Genomic DNA, 25,872 nt, shown 5'->3' on the forward strand with positions numbered 1-25,872 from the left:
AACACAGTTAGTCGATCGCCAGGTTGCGTGCGTGCGTGCGGCGGCGGGGTGAAATGTGGGTACGCGCGTTCGGTCGACGTGGCAGAGCGGACCGGTCGCCCTCCGGAGCTCGGCGGAGCGGAGGCCGCTCCGAGCGGTGCAAGCTCCTCGGAGAGCCCGCGGCGCCGCGCTCTCAACATTTTCTGCTTTTTTTCATTCCACGTCGACCCGCGACCGCACGGCGCCGCGCCCCGCCAAGGTAACGGCAGCCACGTGGAGCTGAGGCCGGTGTCGGCGGCGCGCCTCCGCCTGGCCACGGAGGAGGGCGCCGAGGTGGAGGCCGCGGGGCCCGTGCAGCTGCGCCTCCCCTTGCCGCCTCGCTCCACGCTGCGCGAGCTCGACACCGTCCCGGCCTGGAACTACGACCGCCGCGTAGGTGAGCGTCACCTTCCCTCCCTCCCTCGCGTCCTGGGCCCGTGTCGAGGTTGGCGAGGGAGCCAGGGGACGGCTTCGGGAACAGCCACGTGGTGAATCTCTGAAAAGCTGCTGGCGAATTATGGAATGGGACTGGGACCGTCACTGTGGTTCACGGTTTGAGACGCAGACTCGCAGGGAGATCCGTAGACTCGCAAAGACACTCGTGGACTCGTGCGCAGCGGCGTGACGGTGTGATCCACTCGTTGAGACTGGTGACCGCATTCGAACTCTGGGCCGTCCTTCATTGCCCATCGGTGCAGGCGGAAACAACCGCATGTGGCATGCGGTGGTTCAACACGGAGCGCGGTGTGGAGCGCGGTGTGTAGCGCGGTGATTGACAGCGGTGATTGACAGCGGTGATTGACAGCGGTGATTGACAGCGGTGATTGACAGCGGTGATTGACAGTTGGTTTCTCTGTGGGGCCGGTGGCTCACCACCCACACGGTGAGGTCGGGGCCAGGAGTGCGATCCCGGCGAGTGGCAGCGTGGGGTTCGCGTTTTCTCGTCCCTCCATTCTCCAGATTCGGTCGTCGAAGGGGAAGCGTGAGCGGGGTCCGGTCACCGGTCCTGGCATTGGTCACGAAGGGAAGATGCTGCCTGAGTGCAGTAGAACTGTAGGCGCGTGTGTTTGTGTGTCTGTGTGCGGAGTGTAGCGGTTAGCGCTACGCTGCGCTACGAACCTGGCGACCCGACTTCGATTCCCGCTCACGGCCAACACCAGTAACGATTATCTGAAAGCGGTTCTGGGCCTCCCCTAGGTCGACTCAGCCTCATGAGTACCTGATGCGGTGTGTAAAAACATCGCCACTAGGGAGACAAAGGCGGCCGGGCGTCGTGCTGGCCACCCACCCCTAACAGCACTTGCCCCAACAGTCTGTTAAGGCTATACGGGGGATCTTTGTCTTTGTAATTGGTAGCTAACAGCACTTGGCCCAACAGTCTGTTATGGCTATACGGGGGATCTTTGTCTTTGTAGTTGGTAGCTAACAGCACTTGCCCCAAAAGTCTGTTAAGGCTATACGGGGGATCTTTGTATTTGTAATTGGTAGCTAACAGCACTTGCCCCAACAGTCTGTTAAGGCTATACGGGGAGGCTTTGTCTTCGTGTGAGTTAGAATCCCGCTCGTTACCGATAGGCAATGGCGACTATTAGAACCGGTCCTGCCTGGAATACCGTAGGTGGACTAGACCTTAAATGAGTACTTGTGTGTAAACAACACTGGGGAGACAAAGGCGGTCGGGCATGGCGCTGGCCACCCACCCCTTCATGTGCAGTGCCGGCCTCCGTAAGCGCTTGCATACAGCACTTGCCACAACAGTCCGTTGATGGATATACGGGGATCTTTGTCTTTGTTGTGTGCAATTCCTCCACGCTGTGACGATCAGGAGGAGGTTGCTTGCCACTTTCGATGACCGTGAAAGCGACTGAAGAAATCAACCTCGCTCCACTGAGACTCTGACCACGTGGGCCGAATAGCTGACAGTGCAAATGAGGTGCTCCTCTAGGTCAACTCGGCCTTAAACGAGATTAGACTAAGACAGTGCTAAGCCAGCGGCCGTCGCCGCGAGGGAGTCTCCGATTGACCGTCGGAGGGTGACTCCCAACGCAGCCGACCGCGTTCGTTTCCTCCAAGCCGCCCGCCGCCTGATTAAAGAGTCGCGGCCGTGAGCCGCGCTTCCAGGATGGAGCTCACGGGAGGCGCCTACCTCCTGCCGGGCGGCAAATCCACGCAGACGCGTTGGGTCTCACGCTCGCCGTGCTCGCTTCTTAAACGGCCGCGTGCTGCGGAAGCGTGGGACCCTCGCAGGGGGGAGGGATAGCGAGCGGCCGACGGGAGCTCTCTGCCGAGCGGCGTGGGCGAACGGGATGGGGCTGGGGCGAGGAGCACGGCCGCCACTGGCGTGGCACGGCAGAGAACGGTGACGGCCCCGAGAGGGACCGGAGTGGCGCGGACCCACGGGGATTGAAACGAGAGAGGACCTGAGGAGCCGAGGATGGAGGTGCCGCGGGGAGGCACAGGAGAGAGACGCCGTCTATCGATCAAAGCAGGCAATGCCTGCATACGGAGACCGATCAACGCAGCGAAGCGTTTCTCTTGAGGCTTCGCGGCGTCCAGCACGGACTGCGGATCCCGTGGGGTGCGGGGGGGGTGAGGTCGAGCACGTGGCCTCACTGGGTCACGAGGAGACATCACCAGCTGACTGTCACGTGGCCTCACTGGGCCACGAGGAGGCATCACCAGCTGACTGTCACGTGGCCTCACTGGGCCACGAGGAGGCATCACCAGCTGACTGTCACGTGGCCTCACTGGGCCACGAGGAGACATCACCAGCTGACTGTCACGTGGCCTCACTGGGCCACGAGGAGACATCACCAGCTGCCTGTCACGTGGCCTCACTGGGCCACGAGGAGGCATCACCAGCTGACTGTCACGTGGACGGGGGCCGAGTTCGGCTTGTCACGGAGTCGCCACGGAGGTTGCAGACTTCGGCCCCTCCGCGTTCGCTCGTGTGGCTGAACCACCGGGAGTTGCCCCCCCCCCTCCCGGCTGACTTCGAGTTCCAGACAGCAGACGGTGCAGGCGCAGCCTCCACTACGGGGAGCTCTGGGGAGCCCCTCGAGAGAGCCCCTCTGGGGAGCCCCTCTGGGGAGCCCCTCTAGAGAGCCCCTCTGGGGAGCCCCTCTAGGGAGCCCCTCTGGGGAGCCCCTCTAGAGAGTCCCTCTAGAGAGCCCCTCTCGAGGGTACTTTGGCGGACACGCACCGGCCTGCTGTCTTGACATTGGCGGGGAGTGTCCACACTTTACCCCACCGCATACCAATGGTTGGCTACTGTACGGTGCGAAAGAAGTTCAACGTACTGTACAATGCATATCAATGGCCTCCAGCTGTGCCGTGTCGGGCATTGGTGTGTACGCCCTGGGCTGCACTGAGGCTTGGATAAAGGCAGCAGCCGCCTTCGGCCCATCCACAAATGGAGGAGCGCTGACGCCGTGAGACTCCCACCCCACCGCCTCCGACGTTTTCCAGGGTGACCGTCGGAGCGATTCGACGTTTCGTCCCACGTCCATCGCCGCCACATTTTCCGTCTGTCACAATGCGCGCCTGAGACCGTGGTTCAAATGTGCTCAGCGGATTTTATTGTTTGGTGAGTTTTAATGGTTTTTTTTTTACGGTTGGGGGGGGGGACGGTTCATTACGCCCAGTGGCCAGCAACAAACAGCACTCGTGAAGGTTGTCACGGATGAGAGCGTGTAACGCTCTTCTTGAATTGAGCAGGCTTGTTGTAGTAGCAGCAGCAGTGTGGGGTTGTGTTCGGGGTCTGTGTAGTGTTTAAGTGAAAGCTGTCACACACACAGAGGGATTGGAGGGAGTCGATGCCCGAGCACGTGGCTCGATGCGCAGGGGCCGGAGATCGACGAGCAGCCGGCCCGCGCACCGTCGTCTGCAGGCGCCTGCAGCCCCCCTGCCCCGCCCCCTGCCCATCCCTCCCCCCGTTCTCCATTGTCCTCGTGGACGTAGGAAGCGCGTGGTGCCGCTTGAGCTGCTGCTGCTGCTCATTGTTCGGGGGGAGGGGGGTGGTGGAGGCGGTAGAGCATGGGGGGGGCCCATCGCAACGCAAGGCCCCCACCCCTCTCCTCCCTGCCCCACTCCCTCGACCCCCCCCCCTTCCTCCGTGTCCCCCTCCCCCGCCACGGGGACGAGGGAGCACACAAAGGAGGAGGAGGCGGCGGAGGCGGCGGCGAGCACGGCAGAGCGAGCGCGGCTCCCGAGCGCTGTCCCCCCGCGCTCCGCCGTGGCCTCCCCGCGGAGCGAGCGGGAGGAGCGGGAGGAGCGCTCCGACCCCGCGGCGATGCTGCGGGGACGCGGGGGCGAGTCGCAGTGAAGCGGCCGCCGCGCGCGAGGGCGGTAGGGGGAGGGAGAGGGAGAGAGAGGGAGAGAGGGAGAGAGGGCTTCGGGCTTCGCGTCGGCCGGGCGAGCAGCGGCGAGGGCGCAGCGGTGAGTTCGCGATTTGTGTCTGCGGGTCACGGACGTCAACTCGTGGCCACGGTAGTGGTGTGGTGGGGAGTGGTGGTCGCTGCGGTTGTAAAGCTTGGCTGTGCTTGTGATGTTTGACTCGACTTGTAATGTCTGACTATATTTGGCAGTGTTGTTTTTTCCACACGGGGCAGTGTTTTTAGGTGTGTGTGTGTGGGCGTGGAGGGGGGGTAGAGAGTTTTGGTAAAACGGTGACATTTGAAATGCGAATCTCAGCAGCCAATTGGCGGCATCTTTTGTTTAAAACCACCGCGAGTCCTGTCCCGTTGGGCGGCTGCAGCCCTCACCCAGTGCCCTGCGCAACCGCATTGAAATAATTCTCGGCGTTTTACTGAGAACCTTGCGGTTGGGTCACGTTCAGGAAGGGATGGAGCGCTCCCGACTTGACGGGCTTTCATCACAAAATAGCTCTTTGGCAATTCCCTGCCACTTTGGCGTGCCTCTGTGTTCAAAAGTTCAGAAGCACGGCGGTTTCAAGCGGAGGGCGTCATGGCGAGTCCTCGCGTCGCGCGCAACTCCTACGATGACGCCGCTGCTCCTCTCTCGTGAAGAGGCGAGCGGAGGGCTGAACTTGTGCGCGACGCCAAGTTTGGGCAGTGGTAGCAGCTGTTGTGGATTTTGTCGACGAGTCTGACGTTTCGGACACGCGCGGTGCCGGACTCCCCCGTGTTGCGTCAGCTGCCGGGAGCGCGATGCGGAGGGGACGGTCTTGGGCCCTCCCAGCCACGGGGCCCAGCTCGCGACTCGGGCCCAGCTCGCGACTCGGGCCCAGCTCGCGACTCGGGTCCACCACTCGCTTGCCCGCTGCGCTTGGGAGAGAGCGGCAGCACAAGCGGCTACGAACCCTGCGACCCGAGTTTGATTCCCGCTCGCGACCAATAGCAGTGGCGAATATCTGAACCGTGCCTGGGCCTTCTCTAGGTCGACTCAGCCATAAATGCGTACCTGGCGTGGAGTGTAAATATCTGGCTCGCAGCGCGGGGCCTCTGGCTCGCAGCGCGGTGTCTCTTGCTCGCAGCGCGGGGTCTCTGGCTTGCAGCGCGGTGTCGCTGGCTCGCAGCACGGTGTCGCTGTGAGCCAGTGGGGCCTCTGGCTCGCAGCGCGGGGTCTCTGGCTCGCAGCGCGGGGCCTCTGGCTCGCAGCGCGGGGTCTCTGGCTCGCAGCGCGGGGTCTCTGGCTCGCAGCGCGGGGCCTCTGGCTCGCAGCGCGGTGTCGCTGTGAGCCAGTGGGGCCTCTGGCTCGCAGCGCGGTGTCTCTGGCTCACAGCGCGGGGGTCTCTGGCTCGCAGCACGGGGTCTCTGGCTCGCAGCGTGGAGCCTCTGGCTCGCAGCGCGGGGCCTCTGGCTCGCAGCGCGGTGTCTGGTTCGCAGCGCGGGGCCTCTGGCTCGCAGCGCGGTGTCTCTGGCTCGCAGCACGGGGCCTTTGGCTCGCAGCGCGGTGCCTCTGGCTCGCAGCGCGGAGTCTCTGGCTCGCAGCGCGTGGCCTCTGGCTCGCAGCGCGTGGCCTCTGGCTCGCAGCGCGGTGTCTCTGGCTCGCAGCGCGGGGCCTCTGGCTCGCAGCGCGGTGTCGCTGGCTCGCAGCGCGGTGCCTCTGGCTCGCAGCGCGGTGTCTCTGGCTCGCAGCGCGGTGTCTCTGGCTCGCAGCGCAGTGTCGCTGGCTCGCAGCGCGGGCCCTCTGGCTTGCAGCGCGGGGCCTCTGGCTCGCAGCGCGGTGTCGCTGGCTTGCAGCGCGGTGTCTCTGGCTCGCAGCGCGGGGCCTTTGGCTCACAGTGCGGTGTCGCTGGCTCGCAGCGCAGTGTCGCTGGCTCGCAGCGCGGGCCCTCTGGCTTGCAGCGCGGTGTCTCTGGCTCGCAGCGCGGTGTCGCTGGCTCGCAGCGCGGGCCCTCTGGCTCGCAGCGCGGGGCCTTTGGCTCACAGTGCGGTGTCGCTGGCTCGCAGCGCGGTGTCTCTGGCTCGCCGATGGTCGTTGCCCCCTCGATGGCTGCCCCCGGCGTCTGTGGCCACGTGCCGCGGCGCTCCGCGCGTGTGCGGGATTCGGCGTTGTGAGAGCAAGAAGCCCATGCTTTGAAAGTTAACTTATCCACTCTGCGTGGATGGAAGTCACCGCGCTGATGGAGGCAACATAAGGTTTGTGTGACAATTATAGTATATATAAAAAGTGATAGCCATTTGTCAATGCAATATCAGTTGTGCAGATATCTGACTCTCCATGAAGTTTGTTTTTAAGGCGATTATTGTTTAACCATGCGATAGATGAACAGGACGAGTCTCATTTGCAAGCGTGACCTGTGTCATCCAACATGACGCAAGCAATAAAACACGAAAACAAATTTACTGTACAGTGCAATAATGAAGCAAAACGGACATTGGAGAGACAGCAACCAAAACAGAAATGAGAGAAAACCAAGCAAGCAAGCAAGCGGAGATGGACGTGCACGAGCCAATCGTCACGCTGGTGGTCAGTGTGGGTTGGTAACGGCTGTGGTGGCAGGCCCAGACCCCTGACGACATCACTCGCCACTCCTGTTAGCTGCGACTCGGAGTGGAACTCGGGTTGTGCCAGGTCAGTAAGCACACCGCCTCACCCGCTGTCGGTGAAGCAGTTGATGATCGTTTTGGTTTATTGGCTCGGCTGATCGACATAAATGTTTTCCTAATAGCCAAATCAACTATGTACAGTGCATTAGTTTATAGTGAGCGAGTGATTTGAGTGAACTGCCCTCGTGTCATCATCATCATCGTCGTCGTCGTAGCCAGCCACTCCCCACGAATTGCGTGATGAGAAGGGCATCCGCTCGCTGCAAAGCCCAGCCCCCTCGATCCGCATTGGGAGAGCGATGCGTCTCCTCGTCTGCCTCTGCGCTGCGGTGTCGTAGATTTTGTGCGCCAGAAAGTAATGCCCGCAGCCTCGCTCCGCCCGCCCGCCTCCCCATCCACCCACCCACCAACCCACCCTCCCTCCCATCCAGTGGGCAGAGAGGCCGTTGATGGAATTCCAATTTCCAGCACTGCACGACGCCCGCTGCCGCTGCGTCCGGGTGCAGGTGGATGAGGTCATTTGAAACCGGGCGTGAAATGCGTCGCGCGGCTCGCGAGCGGCGGACTGAGTGGGGCGGCGTGGGGCGGCGTGGGGCGGCGTGGTCCTCCACATCCGGGGGACGCGACGGGGATGAAGATCCCGAGCCCTTCTCCCGGGGACTGCTTACAATCCACAGGAAGCGGCGGGGGGATGTGCTAATTAACGGCTGGACCGGCGCGATTGATTTATTTCCCTCGTCGATTCGATGCGCAGCGGCGGCCAAGGTAATAATAAAAGGGCTGCTGCGTCGGCGCATCTCCAGCGAAGTGTACGCGGCGGGGTGCCTGCGCGCGAGGGTTCGGGCTGCGGCGATTCGTGCGCCGCTCTCGCTCGCTCCGTCGCCAGCGTTCTGAGTCGAGGCCGGGCTCCCGGCTGGGTGGTGGAGCTCTGGTTGGGTGGTGGAGCTTTGGCTGGGTGGTGGAGCTCTGGCTGGGTGGTGGAGCTCTGGCTGGGTGGTGGAGCTGCGGCTGGGTGGTGGAGCTCCGGCTGTGTCGCCCGATGAGCGAAGGGCGCCTCCTCGCGATCGCCGGTCAAATGCAAATGTGCGTCTGTCGAGGGCTGCTCGATCGTCGTCTGTCGAGTCAAGGTGAAAATGACGACTCGTTAATACGCGACAACAACAATAACTCATTAACCCAGGAAGGCACACTGTGAAGCCAAGCGATGTTTTCAGTCGGGCCCCGCATTGTTGTTGTCACGATCTAGGATGTTTAAACAATTCTCTGCCGTTCCTGCGTATGGCAGCAATCCGTACAGGCACTCGGTGCCAACGTTGCGGGCTGCTCGCCACGACGAGGCGGCCCCAAGAAGACCGTTTGTGTATTTCGCGATTCCTGCTGCTGCTCCTCCTCCTCCGTCGGAGGAGGAGTGCACAGCAACAATGGTTGGCTGTACGGTCCGTAGTTGTGGCCAACGATTTGAATGTCGACACGTCTTCTGCGGTGCTGCAGTGGACTCGCTCTGTGGGACGCGTGACCGAGTCGTGTTTGGGCGCAAGCATCATGCAGTGCGCTGCTGCGCCGCTCACACATCGCTGAACGAACTTCTCCGTGTCTGCGTGCGTACACGCGCGTACACACGAGTGCCTGTGCGTGCTCCTGCGGTGACGGACGCGCCTTCGTGCGTTTTTTTGTTTACGGCCGCGATGAGTTGGTCTGCGGAGAAAAAGTAGCTTTGCGTCTCGCCGATGAATCAGAAGCAGCTGTGTGTTGAAGCGGGCGCAGAATCGTCGTTTGGTGTCGTTTCAGATTTAGAGGGGGGGGGGGGGGGAACCAAATGGGCAATGGAAGCTGCGGTGGTACGCGTGGGATGGCTGCTCAGGAACCTTCCGTTGTTAACATCCAAGACGCGTTCCCCTTCACTGTTGCTTTTCATCATTTGCTCGAGAAGCATGCGGGGTGATTGTGAACTATTTTTTTTATTGTTACCGTATTTCGTCTTTGAAGTGCAGGCGGTTTCTCATCTTAAAACCCCGCTATGTGACCTCCATCGTCACCCATTGTCGTCCGTGGCTAATACGGTCGTCGGCTTGCCCAGCGCCAATCTGCAGTTACAAGACAACTAACAAACGCTTCATGTACGTGGTAGTCCCAGCGTGGTAGTCCCAGCGTGGTAGTCCCAGCGTGGTAGTCCCAGCGTGGTAGTCGAGCGCGTACCTCTGAGTCAAATGTCTGCGTGGCACAGTGGTCACAGCAAGAAGGTGCCTGAGTTTGAGTCCCAACTTGGGTGCCTCTCTGTGTGGAGTGTTGCATGTTCTTCCCCCTCTTCTGCATGGCTTTCCTCCTGGGTTGACGACGAATGATGATGGTAGAGGCTACCACGTGCTTGGTGGAGGCTGCCACGTGCTTGGTGGAGGCTGCCACGTGCTTCGTGGAGGCTGCCACGTGCTTGGTGGAGGCTGCCACGTGCTTGGAGGAGGCTGCGTGCGAGTGAGCTGGGGTCGTTGGCCTCTCTCCCCCTCTTGGGGCGCGGTGGAGCGGCAGGGGAGACGGGACGGTGCGTGTGGTCGCGTGGCCGCGTGGCCGCGTGGCCGTGTGGCCGTGTGGCCGTGTGGCCGTGTGGTCGTGTGGCCATGTGGTCGTGTGGCCGTGGTCGCGTGGCCGTGATGGTGAGCGAGCGCCGGCCGCGCTCACCGTTGCCGGGAGACGCTCGCCGCTCTGCACAAGGACAGCAAAGTCTCCGTTGCGCTCGAACACAACACAAGAGAGACTCCGGAGAAAATGCGGCTGGGCTGCCTTGGCACGCGCACCACGGAGCGGCAACCTGCTGTGCCCTTGCAAGACTCTACCCGTGGCAGCCATCTTGAGAAAGATTCGACAACAAAAAAATGCCGTTGATTTTGGTCGGTTGCGAAATCCGTGTCGAAGTTGGTGGGACAGAGGGCGTGCGACGAATGGTGACAGGGTGTGCGAGTTGCAGTCATGTGAGCGTTTTTTTCTGAACCGATTGCTGCGGAGCTATGAGTTACTCGAGCGGGACCCACTTGTGGTGTTGGTTTGGCGCTTGGTATTCTTTGAGTTACTCGAGCGGGACCCACTTCTGTTGGTTTGGCGCTTGGTGTTCTTTCACGTGGTTTAGGGTCCCACGAGTAGAACGAAGCTCACCGAGTAAGACCCCGGGGTTTATCATCAGGGAGCTCTCGTGGTGCAAGGCGCTTGCTGACAGCTTGACAGTTCAGATTTACTTTGTTTAACCAGGGTGAGAACTCGGGAGGCAAGGGATAGTCTCGTTGGCAAGAGCGACCTGGGTAAAGACAGCTGGAGAAACGTGACCTTGATCTGTATTGATACCCACGCTTTGCTTCCTCTGTTGTTTGAGTCTCACCTATAAAAAGCAGTGTGCCTTCACGAGCACTTAGAATGGCTTTAACAGCCACTGCTGTGGTTTTGTGGGTTTCTTGTTGTGGCTTTGCCTGGAACGCGGTCAGGACGGAACGCTCCCCTCCTCTTCACTCGTTAGTTGCACGAAGCCAATCTGGGTGTTGGCGACCACCGTGGCGGACTCCGTGCGCGTGCCGTGGCTGCACTTTGTGCCGCCGAGGTTCCCCGGTGATGAATTCCAAGCGCGCGCGCGAGGAAGACGAACCCGGGCCAGCTCGCGACGGCCATGGGGGATGGCGGTCGCGGAGCCGTTCGGGGAAAACGTCACCCTAAAACCGAATGCGCAGTTGCGACCGCCGGCTCATTCCCCGGCTCCTTGAGACCTCACGTGTTCAAGACCCGCACAGTGCGAGCTCCAAGGAGCCACGCTGCGTGGAGCTCCGCAGAGCGTCCGGGCGGTGTGACTGCACCGGAGCCCACGAGCCGGAGGAACACGATGAGTGGGAAAATTGTACGGGGGGGTCGGAGGGGGCCCATTTTAATTCCCTGCGCCAGGGCCCAGGCCAACCACTCCGCAGCACGCGCTTGGGAAACACGGTCGATGAGTGGAGGTCGGCGGGCGCAGTCACTCCCCGGGTTGCGACCTTGGCGATCGGCGCACATCCGGGGGGGGATGTGGGGAGAAATCCGTGCTTCCTCGTGGAGTTCTGCGGCTGCCCGGGCCAAGTAGCGGCCCCCTGGTGATGCTTGTCGAGCGTTGACTCGCAGATTCCAGATGTTTGAAAGATGCTTTTTGAATTTTAACGGTAGCGTCGTCGTCATGGAATCATTTCAAAGTGACGCGAATTGGCAGCAACCTCACACTTAACCCCTTATAGCTTGAAATGTTTGGCACCGGGGCCTTTATTTATTATGATTGATACAGCATTAATGCTGCATTTGTAAAGCAGCAGATGACTACTTTCCTTAACTTTCCACACACCAGGGAGTGGCTTTCAGGCCAACAGAAAAAGAGGTCAGTTGCTGGAGTTTATTTTTTCTCGGGGAGAAAGGTTGGCTTTTGTTTTCTCTCTAGCGTGTTGGGTAGGCCGGTGTGACGAGTGGCGAGATTAATTTCCTTGTGGACGAAGGCCCGTTCAAAAAAAATCTCTCCGTTTGTCACTGGAAAGATCCGAGCCGGGCCCCCTGGCACGAGATCGTAAAAAGAGCGGAGCCGCATTACCTAATGCCATTCATCACCCTCGCTGGACGCTCACTACCGCAGCGTCCTGCCGGCAGAGTGGGAGGATGAGTATGAGGAGCGTCAGCGAGCTTTTACGTTCCCATTAATCTTCACGAAAACGGCCCGAGCGCGAGTCTACAAAGTAATAGATCCTTTTTGCGGGGACCGCTGTTTCCGCGTGGAGATTCTCGGTAAACAAGCGGCAAGCCTCGGCCGGCTATGCCGTCACGGGGGAAGCGGCCGCGCGGTGTGGCTCTTCCTCACCACGATGGCGCGGGGTGGCGGGGGTGTGATCGGCAAATCCCGTTATCCGCACCTCTCTGCAAAAGTAACTCCTAATCCGAAAGATGAATTGCACGTGACGTATTGAACCAGTCGTGCAATCTCGAATATCTGGAAAGAGATGTGGTGAATATGGTATATTTAAGAAAGTCCAGAACACCACTGTTAGGTGATAATTATCCATGCCTGAATGCAGATAGGAGTTGTCAGCCGCGAAATATTTTGCCGATGGATTTGGGACGAGTGATATATAGGAAGGGCGGGCTATAGGGTTAATTTATTGACAGCCTTTCCGCATTCGCCGAAACGTGTCCTGCGCGATTCACTTTCCCTTTGGTGCCGTGTGCGTTCCTGCCACTTCACCGAGTGCCGCCCCACCTCGCTGTGCTGCCCCAGTTGAGTGGTGGCCCAGTTCTGAGCAGCCAAACTGTGTGGGGCCCCGGCTCGGAGCGGCTCCCAGGGCTGCAGTGGTCCGCGAGCCAGCCAGAGCAACGTCTGCCGGTTACTAATGAAGCCTGCGCTCCATTTAATTTGTGACGCAAGCCTCCTAATTGTAAGTTTAAGCTCGTGCCTTTAAAGCTGACATTTATCGAGCGAGAATGGGGAACCTTTTTTTTTGAACGGCTAAATGGTTCCACTTCATAAAACTTTATTTGGACCGAACCAAACAAGTACAGTGGCAGGGTATACAATGAAACGGGCTATGGAATGAAAGTCTGTGTTGTATCAGAAATGTAATGTACCTGCGGACTGTCTGGTAGTGGGTGTGTGTGTGCGCGGTCGTATTGTTTGCGAACAGCTCTTGCCCCAACAGCCCGTTAAGGCTATAGTGGGGATCTTTGCCTTTGTTGTTGTTGAGGCAGGAGTGGTCCAAGCCACACCACCTCCTCAACACCGTGCAAACCCCAATAAGCGCTCGCTAACAGCACTTGCCCCAACAGAGACTGCTAATGGCTAGAAGGGGCGTCTCTTTGTATTTGTCTTTGCTGAAAACCTTCTGTCCCTGTGTGTTTACTTACTACACTAGGCAACCATCGTTCTAAATCCACGTTGGCGTTGATCTTAATTTTACAATGAACGTTTTTTTTCAAAGGAATTTGCCGAGCCAGCTTTAGTTGGAGGTAAGCGGTTATTTATTAAATATAGATTTTTGTCATTTAGTATTCTCGAATTCTTCAGTAAACCCCTCTTGTTGTGTGTTGCTGTCGTCCGATTTCCGCTTGCTTTGTTTACGCTCCCGATTGCTATCCGGTTGCACAAAAATGAACGCGAAGCTTGAATTCAAGGCCAAAGGGGGAAGTTGGTCGCGAGTGGCGGCCACGGGCGACTTGGGCCGCCTCGCTGCTTTGGGCACGGCAGCTGGAATCACGGAATTTGATTCTAAGCCGGGCGACGGCTCGCTGCTATTTTCACAAACGCTCGTCATTCCTCCGACGGCAGGAATGGCGGGAATTCCCGCTCACTCGGAGCGTAACGCGATACGTCGATTCATCAAATCTTACGCTCACAATTCACGCCGTCGGGGTTTTTTTTTTAAGATTCTTACGCGTTGTAGTTAATGGGTTTACCTCACCCCTGCAGCCACCTAGGAGGCAACCGCCATTTACTTGCAATGTTAACAAAACATTTAATGTTGCATCGAACCTTGCGACACTGCATCGCGTTGCCAGGGGCGGGAATGGTTGCATTTCCAGTGTACAGAACACAGGATGTGGATTTTTTGTTCTGCTCCCGTGTTGCAAGTGCGTGCGCGCGTGCAAGTGCATGCAAGTGTGCAAGTGCATGCAAGTGTGCAAGTGCGTACGCGCTTGCAAGTGCGTACGCGCTTTCAAGTGTGTGCGCGTGTCTACTCGTGCTTGCTTGCAGCTGTCCTTGATGGCTTTGGCAGCAGCACAACTTTTTTCTATGGAGATCAAATATCGTGGCGTGGTGGACCTCTTGAGTTTTCTCCGTGTCCGAGACGCGATGCGGGGCTAGTCTGCACGCACGGATCTGGGCGCTGACGGCAAGGCGGAGGAGAAGGCGAATCCTGGCCTCACACGGCTGCCTCCTTGTCAACAAAGCCAAGCGGACGGTGGCTCTGGCATGCGCAGGCGCAATTACTCGTACAAGCCGAGTGGCGTTTCGTCAACAGTGATGGCATTGTTTTCACAATTCTAAGCGAGCTTGCCAAATGGGGGGGAGGGGGGGGGGGATGAATGGAGGTAAATATAGGCCCTCTGTTTTTGAGAACTTTATTGGATTTCCATCGCTGGTTTCGTGGAGGCTGCTTGTCACGTGGAGTTGTGTTGGCAGCGTTCAATCCAAGGAATCGTTTCTCGGCACTCGTGAAATCACGTGTCTGCAGATGTGTGTGTCTTGAATTATGTCTGGAAAATAGCGTGAACCACCGCCGCCCTCCCTCACCTCCTACGCAATGTTGAGAACTCGGAGGGGAAAATGCACGCAGGCCAGAAACAAACGAGCGGTAATGCACACAGCCACCCGACATCACCGCGCTGCGTCAATAACACGTGCCGCTAGCTTCAGACCGCCAAGAGGCAAAGTTGTGGTCTTATTATTTTAGGCGGCAGTGGACCGAAAAGACAAGTGTGTACTGGTTTCGTGCTTGTTAGGAGTCATTGGCACAGTGGAGCCGTCATGCAAAGGGACGATGGGAGGACAGAGCCGGTGGTCGCGATCGTGCACCGCTTTCAGTCTATGCTCAAACATTGTCGTGCCTTTTTGTGTTGTTGAAGATCCTCGTCGCGCATAGCAATGCTGCTTTGGCAACGGTGCGCAGGCAATGGCCCTCTATCCGTGTGCTATGAAGGAAGGGCCATTGCCAGAAACATCACCTATTATGTATATTGTTTTCCCTTTAAAGCCGCTGTGTTATAATCGACAGACGGCTAAGTCTGACACTGCTGAACTGCTTGCCTTGTCTTCGCCATTTAACTCCGTGCTGCTGCATTCACGCAATCCCTCCCGTTCCTCCTGCAGCCTTCAACCGAATGACCTTTCCCGATTGCAATGGACACTCGGAAGGAGTGAGCGATTTGATTGCTGGTAATTAGCTTTGCCACTCTGATCATTGCTTTGACGCTCGTGGACAGCCGGGAGGCTGACGGTCATTACCCCGGGGGGGGGGTTCTGGCTCCGCCGCAGCCGTGGCCTCCGTAGGCCCTCGTCGGCTGCAGACCGGACAGGTGGTCATGCTATTTGGGGTCGTAGGAAGAGCCAACCACACAGTGCCAGTAATCTCCGGCGAGTGGAGTAACGACCCCCGGGTTAACCCTCCACTCGCCTCCTATGAGCACGGTTGGCTAGGTACGGTGCGAAAGAAGTTCAACATACATACATCACCATTACCATCAGCCATGGTCTATCCACTCCTTGATGGAGGCCTCCACAAGCGGTCGCCATCTCTAGCGGTCCTTGTGATGTAACGATTCATCTAGCTCCGTCATACGGGCCAATTTAATTGCTGCTCCTCCGCAGTTGACGTACCCCCGGGAGTCTTCGTTTGGCTGCCGCTCGATCGCAAGTCTTTAGTGTCAACTGACCAGCCTGGTGAAGTATGAGCGAGACGTTTGCTATGGTATGGGAAAATGGCAAAATGTCATAAATCAAGAGGGCATCTGGCGTTAGCGCTATCGTTCTCATAGTGCAGAGCTGTCAATCATCCACCCACTCAGACACTCACTCACTCAACCACCCATCCACTCACTCACTCAACCACCCATCCACTCGCTCAACCACCCATCCACTCACTCAACCACCGATCCAACCAGTCAACCACCCATCCATCCACTCACTCACTCAACCACCCATCCACTCACTCAGCCACCCATCAACCCTTCTTGTGACGTGTCTTGACGAAGCTCTCTCGATATTCAATATATCCATCTGTTCTTCTTTTGTCCTCAGTGTAATTGTCAATTTTGTTCGCCTGTTTAAGCCTCGCATTGTGTCCATCTATATCCAGTCATGTGCTTGGTTTTCAAAACTGAGTGTTTTGCTTTAAGATCACAGTCATGTGACTAGGCAAACGAGATGTTCCGTCTCAAGGCATTATTCTGGTGAAATATTTAAATAAATAAAAAGTATCTACTTAATACACCGCATACTTTTTCCTGCTTCCGCACGTCCACTGTACCAGACTGCACAACAACATCATCGTCATGATCATCAATAATCATCATCATGAGCTATAGTCTATCCACCGCTGGATGAAGGCACTGACAAGCCGGTCCTGAGATTTCCCCGAGCCGGACCCCCATCGCCGCCGGCGCTGCACGCGAACGATCGTCGTGAACACGTCGCGCGATCCCTGCGGGCCGGCCTGCCCTTGTGACCGTATGCTGAGGGCGGTGCCCCGTGTCGCTTGCGTCGGACGCAGGGGCCTGGCGAGAGGCCGGGCTGGGACTCGTGACGCGGCAGGGAGGTGACCTCGCGTGGTGCTACTCCGCGCCGCGCCTCGGCTACTGGGCAGCGGCCTTCCCGCCCCAGCCTCCGGGTACGACCCCCATCCCGCACTCGCTCGTGCCCGTGTCACTCCATCTCCGCATGCCCGGCCTCGCGATCCCTCATAGTCGCACTTCAAACGGCGGCGCTAAAGGCGCTTACGACGCTTACGGCACCACTTAAGCAGGTTTCTTACACGCGTAATGATTTACAGAATAATGCTCATTAGCCAACAATGAATAACACTGCTTTGCCACAGTGTGACCTTTGCTTGGCTTTGTGGATTGTATGGCCATGTTTATAGCCAAAAGCCCCTAAAGAATGCTAATTACATAAATTTACGAGTAATGGTCCCCGTTTTCCATGGTTGTTGGGGCCTTATTGCTCCGTGGATATTTTGCTCAGTCGAGCGTTAGGAAGGCCCCAATTTAAACACGTGATTGACCACATGACCAAAACGCCCAAATCGCCTTGCAGACAGCAACAAACAGCACTATTGAAGGAGCAAGAGGTAATACTTATCCTGAAAGAAGCATGGCTCAGACACTGTCATAAAATTCTGATCTTGTGGCAGATGTTACAGTCGTGCCTTCCTGGTTGCCAGTATTAACTGTCACGGTTCGTACTGAGTCACACATCCATACAGATGGTCAAGTTGAAATTAACTTACGCAGCGAAAACTATCCGCACATTTGCGTGGCGCTGGAAAAACACGAAGCCCAACAACGTTTGCTGGTAATAAGAGGTCGAAAGGTAAAGCTTGCAGCCCTGCGATTTCTTGCCTACACTACTGCTGATGTGTAAGGGCTTTTGCTCGAGAGCGAACTCTTAGAGCATATTTGGCCTACTCTTCTACGTTGACCAGACGTGTCGGAAGAGGTGGGAATACCCACACTTTACTCCACCACGCGCTGCGGTGAACCCATTTATGCTGCTGGGTAGACAGAGGTGGTTTTGGCGGGGGGGGGGGGGGGGGTTAAGAAACAGGTCCCCATTGTGTCAACTGCCACGCCGGGAGATCGAAGAGAAACGGTGACCCCTGGGATTGCAAGTGCAGCGCGCTCACGATCACGCCACCACGGGCCGCTTAACGAAAGAAAGAGTGCCATTCCTACTCGAGGCGCAGTCACTGCTGAATAGTACGCTAGTGCTGGATCCCAAGCTCTCGCAGCGGCAATGCCCTTCATCTGCTGGACAGCCTGAGTTTGGTCCATTAAGAATTATTTTTAATCTCAAAGTGATTTTACTTTAAACGCGTCGGCGCTCCCGTGCCGTGCGTCTCGCGAGCCCGCTGCTTTTGCTGCGCATTGACAGCTGTCGACTTTAAAATGCTGACGCAGCAGAGATGGCCGCTGTCAACGCGGCGCACGCCTCCCCGCTAAGCGAAACCCCTTAACCCCACGTGGAACGCGACGTCTCGACGCTCCTGCGTTTGTGAAGTAAAACCTTGCCAACTTGGGGGTGGGGGGGGGGAAATTACCGTCTTCTCAAAACGTGCGCCAGAGAACACTGTGGACGGTTGTCGAGTTGTACAAGTAAGGTTTCGCACAAAGACGTTCCCGATTAGCCTTTAACAGACTGTTGGGGCAAGTGCTGTTCGCGGGCGACTGTGAAGCCTGGAACGACGCACAAGGGGGGGGGGGGGTGGGTGGCCAACACCACGCCCGGCCACATTAGTCTCCCCAGTGCTGATGTTGATACACATGGCACAAGACATTCATTAAAGGCTGAGTTGACCTAGAGGGGAGGCCCAGAATCGGTTCATATATTCACTGTCACTGTTATTGGTAGTGAACAGGAAATTAACTCGGGTCACCGGGTTTTTACCGCAGTGCGCTTACCACTGCGCCCCCCCCCCCCGCACACACACAGCTACTAGATTATAAGACGCACCCTCGACTTTTGCTCTACAATAGGGGAATAGTGTGTGTGCCTTATAATCAAGAGAATACGGTAGATGGCAGTTGTGTTTCACACATCTGGACAATTTTAATTATTAATTGTGGGTGTTTGTGACAACATGCACCTTGTCCACTTTAAATAACCACACAGTGTTTCCGAATAAGCCCCAGTGTGTCCCCCCCCCCAAGGTCTGAATTGTAATTATCTGCCATCGAGGCCAACTGAACGTTTAATCAATCCTAATTAAGGACAGGCTTTCTATCGGCACCCGGAAATGTTGAAGTGGTGAGCACAGCATTCCACAGCCCTTGCCTCAGAATCTGGCGACCGCTTTTGACGAACCGCAGGAGCGTGCTATGAGGGGGCGGTGGCGCATTGGTCAGCGCACCGCACTACGAATCCCGGCGACTCGCGTTTGAATCCTGCTCACGGCCAATGAGAGTGGGGAATATTTTAACTGGTCCCGAACCTCCCCTAGGTTGACACGGATTGTATGTGTGCGTGTGCGCACTCCTCTCTGTATTAAACACAATGTGTCCTGTGTGCTCTGCAGTTGGGTTTCTGCCTGGAATCATGCTGCACATCTCCAACTACCACACAATGCTGCTGTTGGCCATTCTGGGAGGGATGGCCCTCATCCTCCTTGGCCTCTTCCTCGTGCTCATTTGCTACTGCAGGTCAGAGCCTGTGCCTGCTGTGCCAAGGCCTGAGACAAGGATCCGGTGACATATGGATGATATACTTGCACAAGTTCCAAGGGCGTTTGGGGGGAGGTTATTGTTTGTGTTTATAGTGTTGAACTTTTTTTAATATATAGAGCCAGATGGGTTCTATGCCTCTATAACCGTGGCTGTGTAAAGGGAAGGGGGTCAGATGTGAAGGGGCCTCGGAAGGAGGGTTGCCACCTCTGAGGTACAAAAAAAACTAGGACACATCATGACAAGAATAATACCTTACGTATGTTTTGGTGGTGTATCTTTGCACAACTGACAAAAACTGGGACCTTGAATGTCCTGGGAAGGACAGCTACTGCCTCCAAAAACAACAACTTACATGAGTAACATGCCCATAACGTAACATACATCACAGGACACAGGAACACAAAGGATGAAACGAGAGGGAATTTGAGAAAAGAAGATGATCTTGGGAAAACCAGGGCAGGTGGCAACCTTGCTAAGAGGAGGCCCTATCTGGCATTTTACCCCGGGCCTCCGAATGCCTTTCGGTGGCCTTGCCTACAACAGATTGGGCCCAGCGGATGGGTGAAGTACAGTAATTGGGCCCTGTTATAGCTGCGACCAAAGACCCTGCTGCTGCTGCTGCACGTTGCTTCTCTGTGCCACAGGAGGCGATGCCGGAAGAGGCGGCAGCAGCAGCAGAGGCGCAAGCTGGCCGCCAGCACCGCGCTGGAGAACAGCAAGAAGGACCAGTCGACGTCCATGTCGCACATCAACCTCATCAGCGCGGTGCACATGGAGACCATGTCCTCTGCCGGCGAGACGGACGTGCACACGCCCATGCTCAAGCCGGGCTTCGCGGCGCAGCCGCGCGACTTTGCCAGCTCACGGGGCGGGGGCGTGGCGGGGGACGAGCTCCCGCGGCACAAGGTGACGCGGGAGCTGTCGTCGCGCACGCGCAGCACCACGTGCCGCGACTCCACCGACACGCTGCCCGGCTCGCGCGAGAAATTCCACCGCTCCACCGACACGCTGCAGCTCACGCCGGCGCACTCCGAGCTGCTGCTGCAGAAAACGCCGGAGAAAATGGGGGAGGCGCCTTTCAGGCACCTGCACCGCGAGGAGCAGTACCGGCGCAGCACCAGCTCGGATCAGCCCTCCATCGACGAGCACTCGGCGGCCGGCAAAGTGCCGCAGGACCACCATCACCACCAACACCACCAGCGTGGCCCCAGCCTGCAGCGGGCCGAGCTGCAAGAGGCCATCGCCGCTGACAAGAAGTCGGCCGACAACCTGATGTCGCGGTCCGTGGATGCTTTGGCCCGCCCGGTGAACCTGCCGGGGCAGGTGACGGGGCAGCTGCTGTGCTACAGCTCGGTGGACCAGATGAACGACCCACGCTACCACAAGATGATGCAGCACACACTGGTCATCCCCGCGCACTACGTGCAACTGCAGCAGCAGTACATGCTGAACCCGTCCGAGTCGGAGGGTTCCAAGCAGCAGCATCAGTCGCATTCGCAGCACCAGCAGTACCAACAGCACCACCAGCACCATCAGCATCAGATGCAGCAGCAGCAGTCGCAACAGCAGCAGCAGCAGATGTACCCGCATCCACATCACCCTCTGCAGCAGCAACAGCAGCAGCAGCAGGAGTCTCCTCGTACAGAGTCCGATCGCGAAGAGTCTCCGCACATGGCCGAGTCAATCTCCATACCCGTGACGCTCAGCGAAGCGGCCATGTCGAAGCTCAACATGGAGATTCAGGGTCTGACAGAGAAGCACCTGCTGGACCTGGGCGACCTGAAGCCCATGAAGCACCCACGCGCCTGGTTCATCTCGCTCGACGGCCGCTCAAACTCCACCGTGCGCCACTCCTACATCGACCTGCAGCGCTCGGAGCGCTCTGGCAGCCAGGACGCAAGCCTAGACTCGGGGGTCGACGTCGGAGAGAGCTCCAAGCCCGGCCGCAAAATCTCCGAGGAGGGGAGGCAGCGCCACCAGTCGTGCGGTATCGGCGGAGGTGGCGGCGGTGGCGGCGGAGCCACCGGACTCGGCGGCGGCGTCGCCGGAGGCACCGTATACACGCGTCTGCTGTTTGCTGGTGACCGCAGCGAGAGCGAGACGGCCGTGTGCACGCCCGAGGACAGTTCGCTCAAGCCCCTGTTGAGCGGAGACTCCCGTCGCGAGGACACGCTGGCGCTGAGCCCGGACGACGACGACGAGGACGACGACGACGACACCGACGCGCAAATGCCCACCGAGTACCTGTCGCACCTGCAGAGCCCGCCCGAGTACCACCACGGCGGAGGCAAGGGCCACGGCGACTACATGGTGCAGACGACGGAGGGCGAGTACGGCGGCGAGCGCAGGAAGAACTCCTCATCCTACGGCAAGGAGCAGCCGCTGGGCGCCGAGTACGCGAACGAGCCGCGTCCCGCCAAGGCCGAGCCGCAGCAGGCGCACCCGGGCGTCAAGCACCAGGCCGGCGAGTTTAGCAAGCTGCGCCGACCCACCGACTTCAGCGGAAAGATGAAGCGCGCGCCGCGCGAGCAGCAGCCGCGCTCGCCCGACGACGGCAGCGAGGACGACCAGGGAGGCGACAAGAAGAGTCCCTGGCAGAAGCGCGAGGAGCGGCCGCTCATGGTGTTCAACCTCAAATGATCGCCCGAGAGAGGGGGAGAGGAGATGGGGGCAGGAAGGATGAGAGGATGAGGAGAAGAAGGATGCGAGGAGGAGCAGGAGTGCAGCGTAAGGGCCCCCAGCAAGCCCTTTGTGTCCTTAGCTCTTTCACTTTCACAAACTGCAGCTGATTTGTTTTAAATCTGTATCATTATTTCTTTTGGTTTTGAGTTATATTGCCAACTATTTTAAATCGGTCAGTAGTATTCTCGTTTCGTGTGCAGCTGTTGGCAAGAAGGGGTGACGTCGTGTGAATGCAGTCATGGGAATTGTGGTGTTTTAGCCACGTACTCCCTGCCACTGCATGGCACCTGCGACATCAAGCCAGTAAAATCCTACTCCACTTGCAGCTGTGTCAAAGCTGCTTTTGCCAATTACCGGTCCTGTTCGTATCATTTTCGAAACAATTTAAGCCGTTCAGTAATGCTCATCCCGTTTAGATCGTAGCAAACCTCGATTTGTTGTGTCACCAGCCGTTTAAATAAACAGCAAAACTAATTTGGCAGGCTCTTTGGGGGCAACATGGGGGCACGTGGATGGATGTATGGATTTCTGACGTCAAATATAAGCACACGGGACACCAAGCAGGAACGTATTGTCAGATTTCTAATCCTACTTTTGCCGAGTGCAGCAGCGTAAGTCGTAAAGGAGCATGGGTTTGTAGATAAAATGTGTGTGTAAAGATTCGTAGATGACGTGATGAAAGGGAGTGTCGAATGTGCAGATTCAGGGACCGTGGGTTGATATCGATCTGATGCTTCGTATCTATTTCCCAGCGTAAAGACACGATTATAATTTAGCTTTTACGGACAACAATGCCACTTAACGCATAGTTTTGACTGCCTGCGTAGCCATCGTAGGAGTGTTGTGTAAATTGTTCTTTCGTAATTGATGTGTGGTGTTTTTTAAATCCATCGAGGCCAATGCTGTATATGCATTATGTCTAATGTAACCAATTTTGTAGCCCGTTACTTGGGACATTTTTTTGTTAATTGTGCTTTTGGATATTTTGCTATATTAGCATTGAGCGCACAAGACACAGCTTTGGTGATTTTTAAGTTTAGCACAAATATTATTATTTCAAGCCTATTTAACTCTACTGTACCTTGAGCTTCTGACTAAAGATTGCGTTGTATAATTACAGTGCTGTTCCATGATGCAGCCCTGTGGGTGGCTTTCGTTTCCCCGACGCAGACGCATTGCTTTCTCGTGCAAAATTTCTGCTCTGTTCTTAAGTGATTTGGCGCAATTATTCCCGGCCCCGCAGTACGTCCGGCGCGTCGCTTGCGAGCACGGAAAACAGTCTCCCGAGAACGGCATAGCCCTCGACTCCCTTCTTCGGCCTGGTGACAGTCATCACTGAAACATAAACAATGAGGTAAAAATGACAAAATAGATGCGATGGTCAGTAGAATTCAAGCACGCAACCACTCCTCGTACATTGGGCTACGTCCACTCATCTGCTCCTTCGACGACTCGGACCAGTGTTGATGCGCATTCATGAGCTCCAACGGAAAGTTAAACGAGTTCGTGAATCTCCATATGAGCTTTGGGCGGTGCCCATATCTTGCCAGTGCTGAACCGGCGGTTTAGATTCCACATTTCTATGGCTGGGATCAATTTAAATTTACTTAATTAATAAGAGACGCATAGTGTGATATATTATTACTGCCCTTAACCCAGAATAAAATGTTTTTACAGAATACATATGATAAGGCAGATTTCATTTGGCTATTTTAATATCTCGGACGTAAACAAGGTTTGTTTGATCCTCTGCAGTTCTGTGGTTGGAATCGTTTATCAGTTCCATGTAGGATAATGGTACCAACTATATTTTTCAGAGCAATGCTACACCCACGGTGGCCAGCTTGATTCGGTGAATCATACACGGGGTGACTGGTGGAAAACGATGTGAATCTTCACACCAACAAAACCCCAGGCCTGAACCATTTGCATTATTTCCGGTATATTTGTTTTGGGGGGACGGGACAATGTTTTACTTTGCACGAAGCATACAAACGTGGAAACTCATAACAGAATTATATAGGTAATATTTCCATTGGCCATTCACAAGATCTATGCGTCTTGTATATGAATTCTAAAATAATTTGCTAAAAACACCAATCTACCTTGTTTCTCCTGCTTCATGTTAATCCATGGCATGCTTTCAGGAGTATACACACAGCGGTGTGGGGGTAGATTTTCTTTTATAAATGTGAGTCGAACTTTTTGGCATCACTTTCCCAACAAGGATTTATCATGAAAAATAGGCCTCGTGTGGTCTCGCTACATCAACACAAGAGGCCTATTTTGGTTCCGCTTGTAGAATATACGAACGTGAGACTGCAAACATTTTTTTTACAACACAATAACACTGAAACCGTCTAATTGAAAGCTTTTCCAAAAGATTGTGCACTTGTGTAACTATTGGCGACTGCTGGATGGGTTGATTTGAACTTTACACAAGCCTGTAAAGCCATATAATTGAGGCATCCCCAAATGCTTAGTGTAAGATGCAATTGACATGAGCCCATCGGAGAGCACACCTCCAAAAATCGTGAATATTGCTAGTGCCTTTCCCTTGCCATGTACTGTATACCCAAGGTATGTTACATCTCGACTAACAAAATACCTTTTAATGTTTTTGTTTTGTTTCGTCGACAAGTTAATTTGTTTGCACGCACATCGCATTCAAAATGTGACATGATCTCAGATGTAAAATAGTTTACGTACAAACATAAATTACCAGAATTTTAAGAGCTAGTGATTGCATTCAGTAGAGATGAGTGTTTGCATGCCGCGTGTAATGGGTCGCGTTGGACTGGACTGGTTGCAAGTTTGTGCTGTCGTATTCGTACGCTCCGATGCTCTCCGGCTTTTCGTATTTATTCATTTTCCGCTTCTTTTCACGTGCTTAGTGAAGGGGTCTAACATTGCCCGCTCTGCCTGTTTACAAAATTTATGATACATAGCTGCAGAGTTTGTTCCGTGCAATTTTTAGTGTGTGAGTAGAAAAACGTTGTGGAATAAAAACTAAAACTTACAATATATTCCATGTTGTGTGGCCACTCTTTAATGTTTTCAAAATAACGTACGTGCGTACTGTATAGCTTTAACAAATCTGTAGGTTTTCACGGTTGTGCCCGTACGTTTCTTGGGTGGTATCGAGCGCTGTTCGGGATCATTTCCGACGTTTCGCTGCATGTGCTTAGAGCTTAAACACGTGGCGCGATAATGTCAACATCGCACAGAACACGCGGAAGACAACCGGCAAACACAACACACGGAGTTGTGCAACAGGATGAGAGACAAAGAGCTTTTACCGTAATAAAGGTCCGTTGTGGAAATCTCCATCGTCGGCGCACGAGGAGTGGTAGAGATTAAGGAACCGTCATTATGGGACCTTGCTAACTTTAGCTTTAGAATTAAGCTCGTCGCCACGGCGGCTAGGAGATGTTAACTACCTCGCCTGGTACGGAGGAGGTCGTGGGTTCGATCCCGACTCTGACGCCCCTTGCACATTTAGAAATAGGCATTTAGAGTGTTTGGCCGCTGTCAATGTCCACGCGATGAGCCACTGCGTCGAGCGATCATTTGTCGCCAGGTCACTTCTGAAAAAGAGTTACAGAGTTCAGTCGGCCTTACCTGGTACAATAAAAACAGTTTAGTTTAAAGTTCATGGCTAGAGCCAAATCACCTGGAAATGCATTTTGGGCAGCAGAGCACAAAGATATGCTTCCCGCCTAAAACAAACCAAATTGATATATCGTTAAGTGACATAACTGAAGCCATGGCATTGGAAGGCCCTCAACTAGCAGTGGATTGACAGATGGCAGGACAAGATATTATTTTTGCCAAAGACTTTCTAATTTATTTTCTCTTCACCTTCAAACTCACCCCCTTCCCCACCTGAGTGTCGGGGGCTGGAGCATTGCCTATGTATCATGACGAATAGTCCCTTTGGCTGATGATATTATTATCAGAGGGTCGTTTACGTGCTATGAATGAATATGTATGTCCTTGTTGGGGCGGTGTTATTGACGAATGTGTTGTTATATACATGGGACGAGGTCGCTTGTATGTATTGTGGTTCCTGTTGGCTGGTGTCAGCGTGTGTCTGTCTGTCTCTGTGTCTGTGTCTTTGTCTGTGTGTCTGTCAGCGTGTGTGTCTGTGTGTTGCGTGTGGAGCGGTGGTGGAGCAGTTAGCGCCATGCTGTGCTACGAACCCGGCCACCCGAGTTCGATTCCCGCTCACGGCCAACACCGGTGA

The 25,872-nt window shown here is 55.8% G+C and overlaps 1 protein-coding gene across 2 annotated transcripts in view; it reads left to right on the forward strand.

Moving 5' to 3' along the window:
* The window catches only part of LOC116950546 (protein FAM171A1-like), a 38,437-nt gene extending 13,785 nt beyond the window's left edge, over positions 1-24,652 (forward strand). Inside the window, exons 5-8 of one of the 2 annotated variants that reach the window (XM_032968415.2) lie at positions 239-415; positions 16,277-16,393; positions 18,797-18,920; positions 19,589-24,652. In XM_032968415.2, coding sequence (XP_032824306.2) covers positions 239-415; positions 16,277-16,393; positions 18,797-18,920; positions 19,589-21,584 — 2,414 coding nt within the window. In that variant the 3' untranslated portion in view covers positions 21,585-24,652. Of the gene's footprint in view, positions 1-238; positions 416-3,096; positions 4,456-16,276; positions 16,394-18,796; positions 18,921-19,588 lie in introns of those variants that run through there. The other variant, XM_032968434.2, reaches the window with a different exon arrangement.
* The last annotated feature ends 1,220 nt before the right edge of the window (positions 24,653-25,872 follow it).

The sequence above is a fragment of the Petromyzon marinus genome, chromosome 2 (genome assembly GCF_048934315.1).
Source record: "Petromyzon marinus isolate PM22_M1 ecotype Great Lakes invasive population chromosome 2, UKy_Petmar_22M1.pri1.0, whole genome shotgun sequence".
Classification (NCBI taxonomy): Eukaryota; Metazoa; Chordata; class Hyperoartia; order Petromyzontiformes; family Petromyzontidae; genus Petromyzon; species Petromyzon marinus.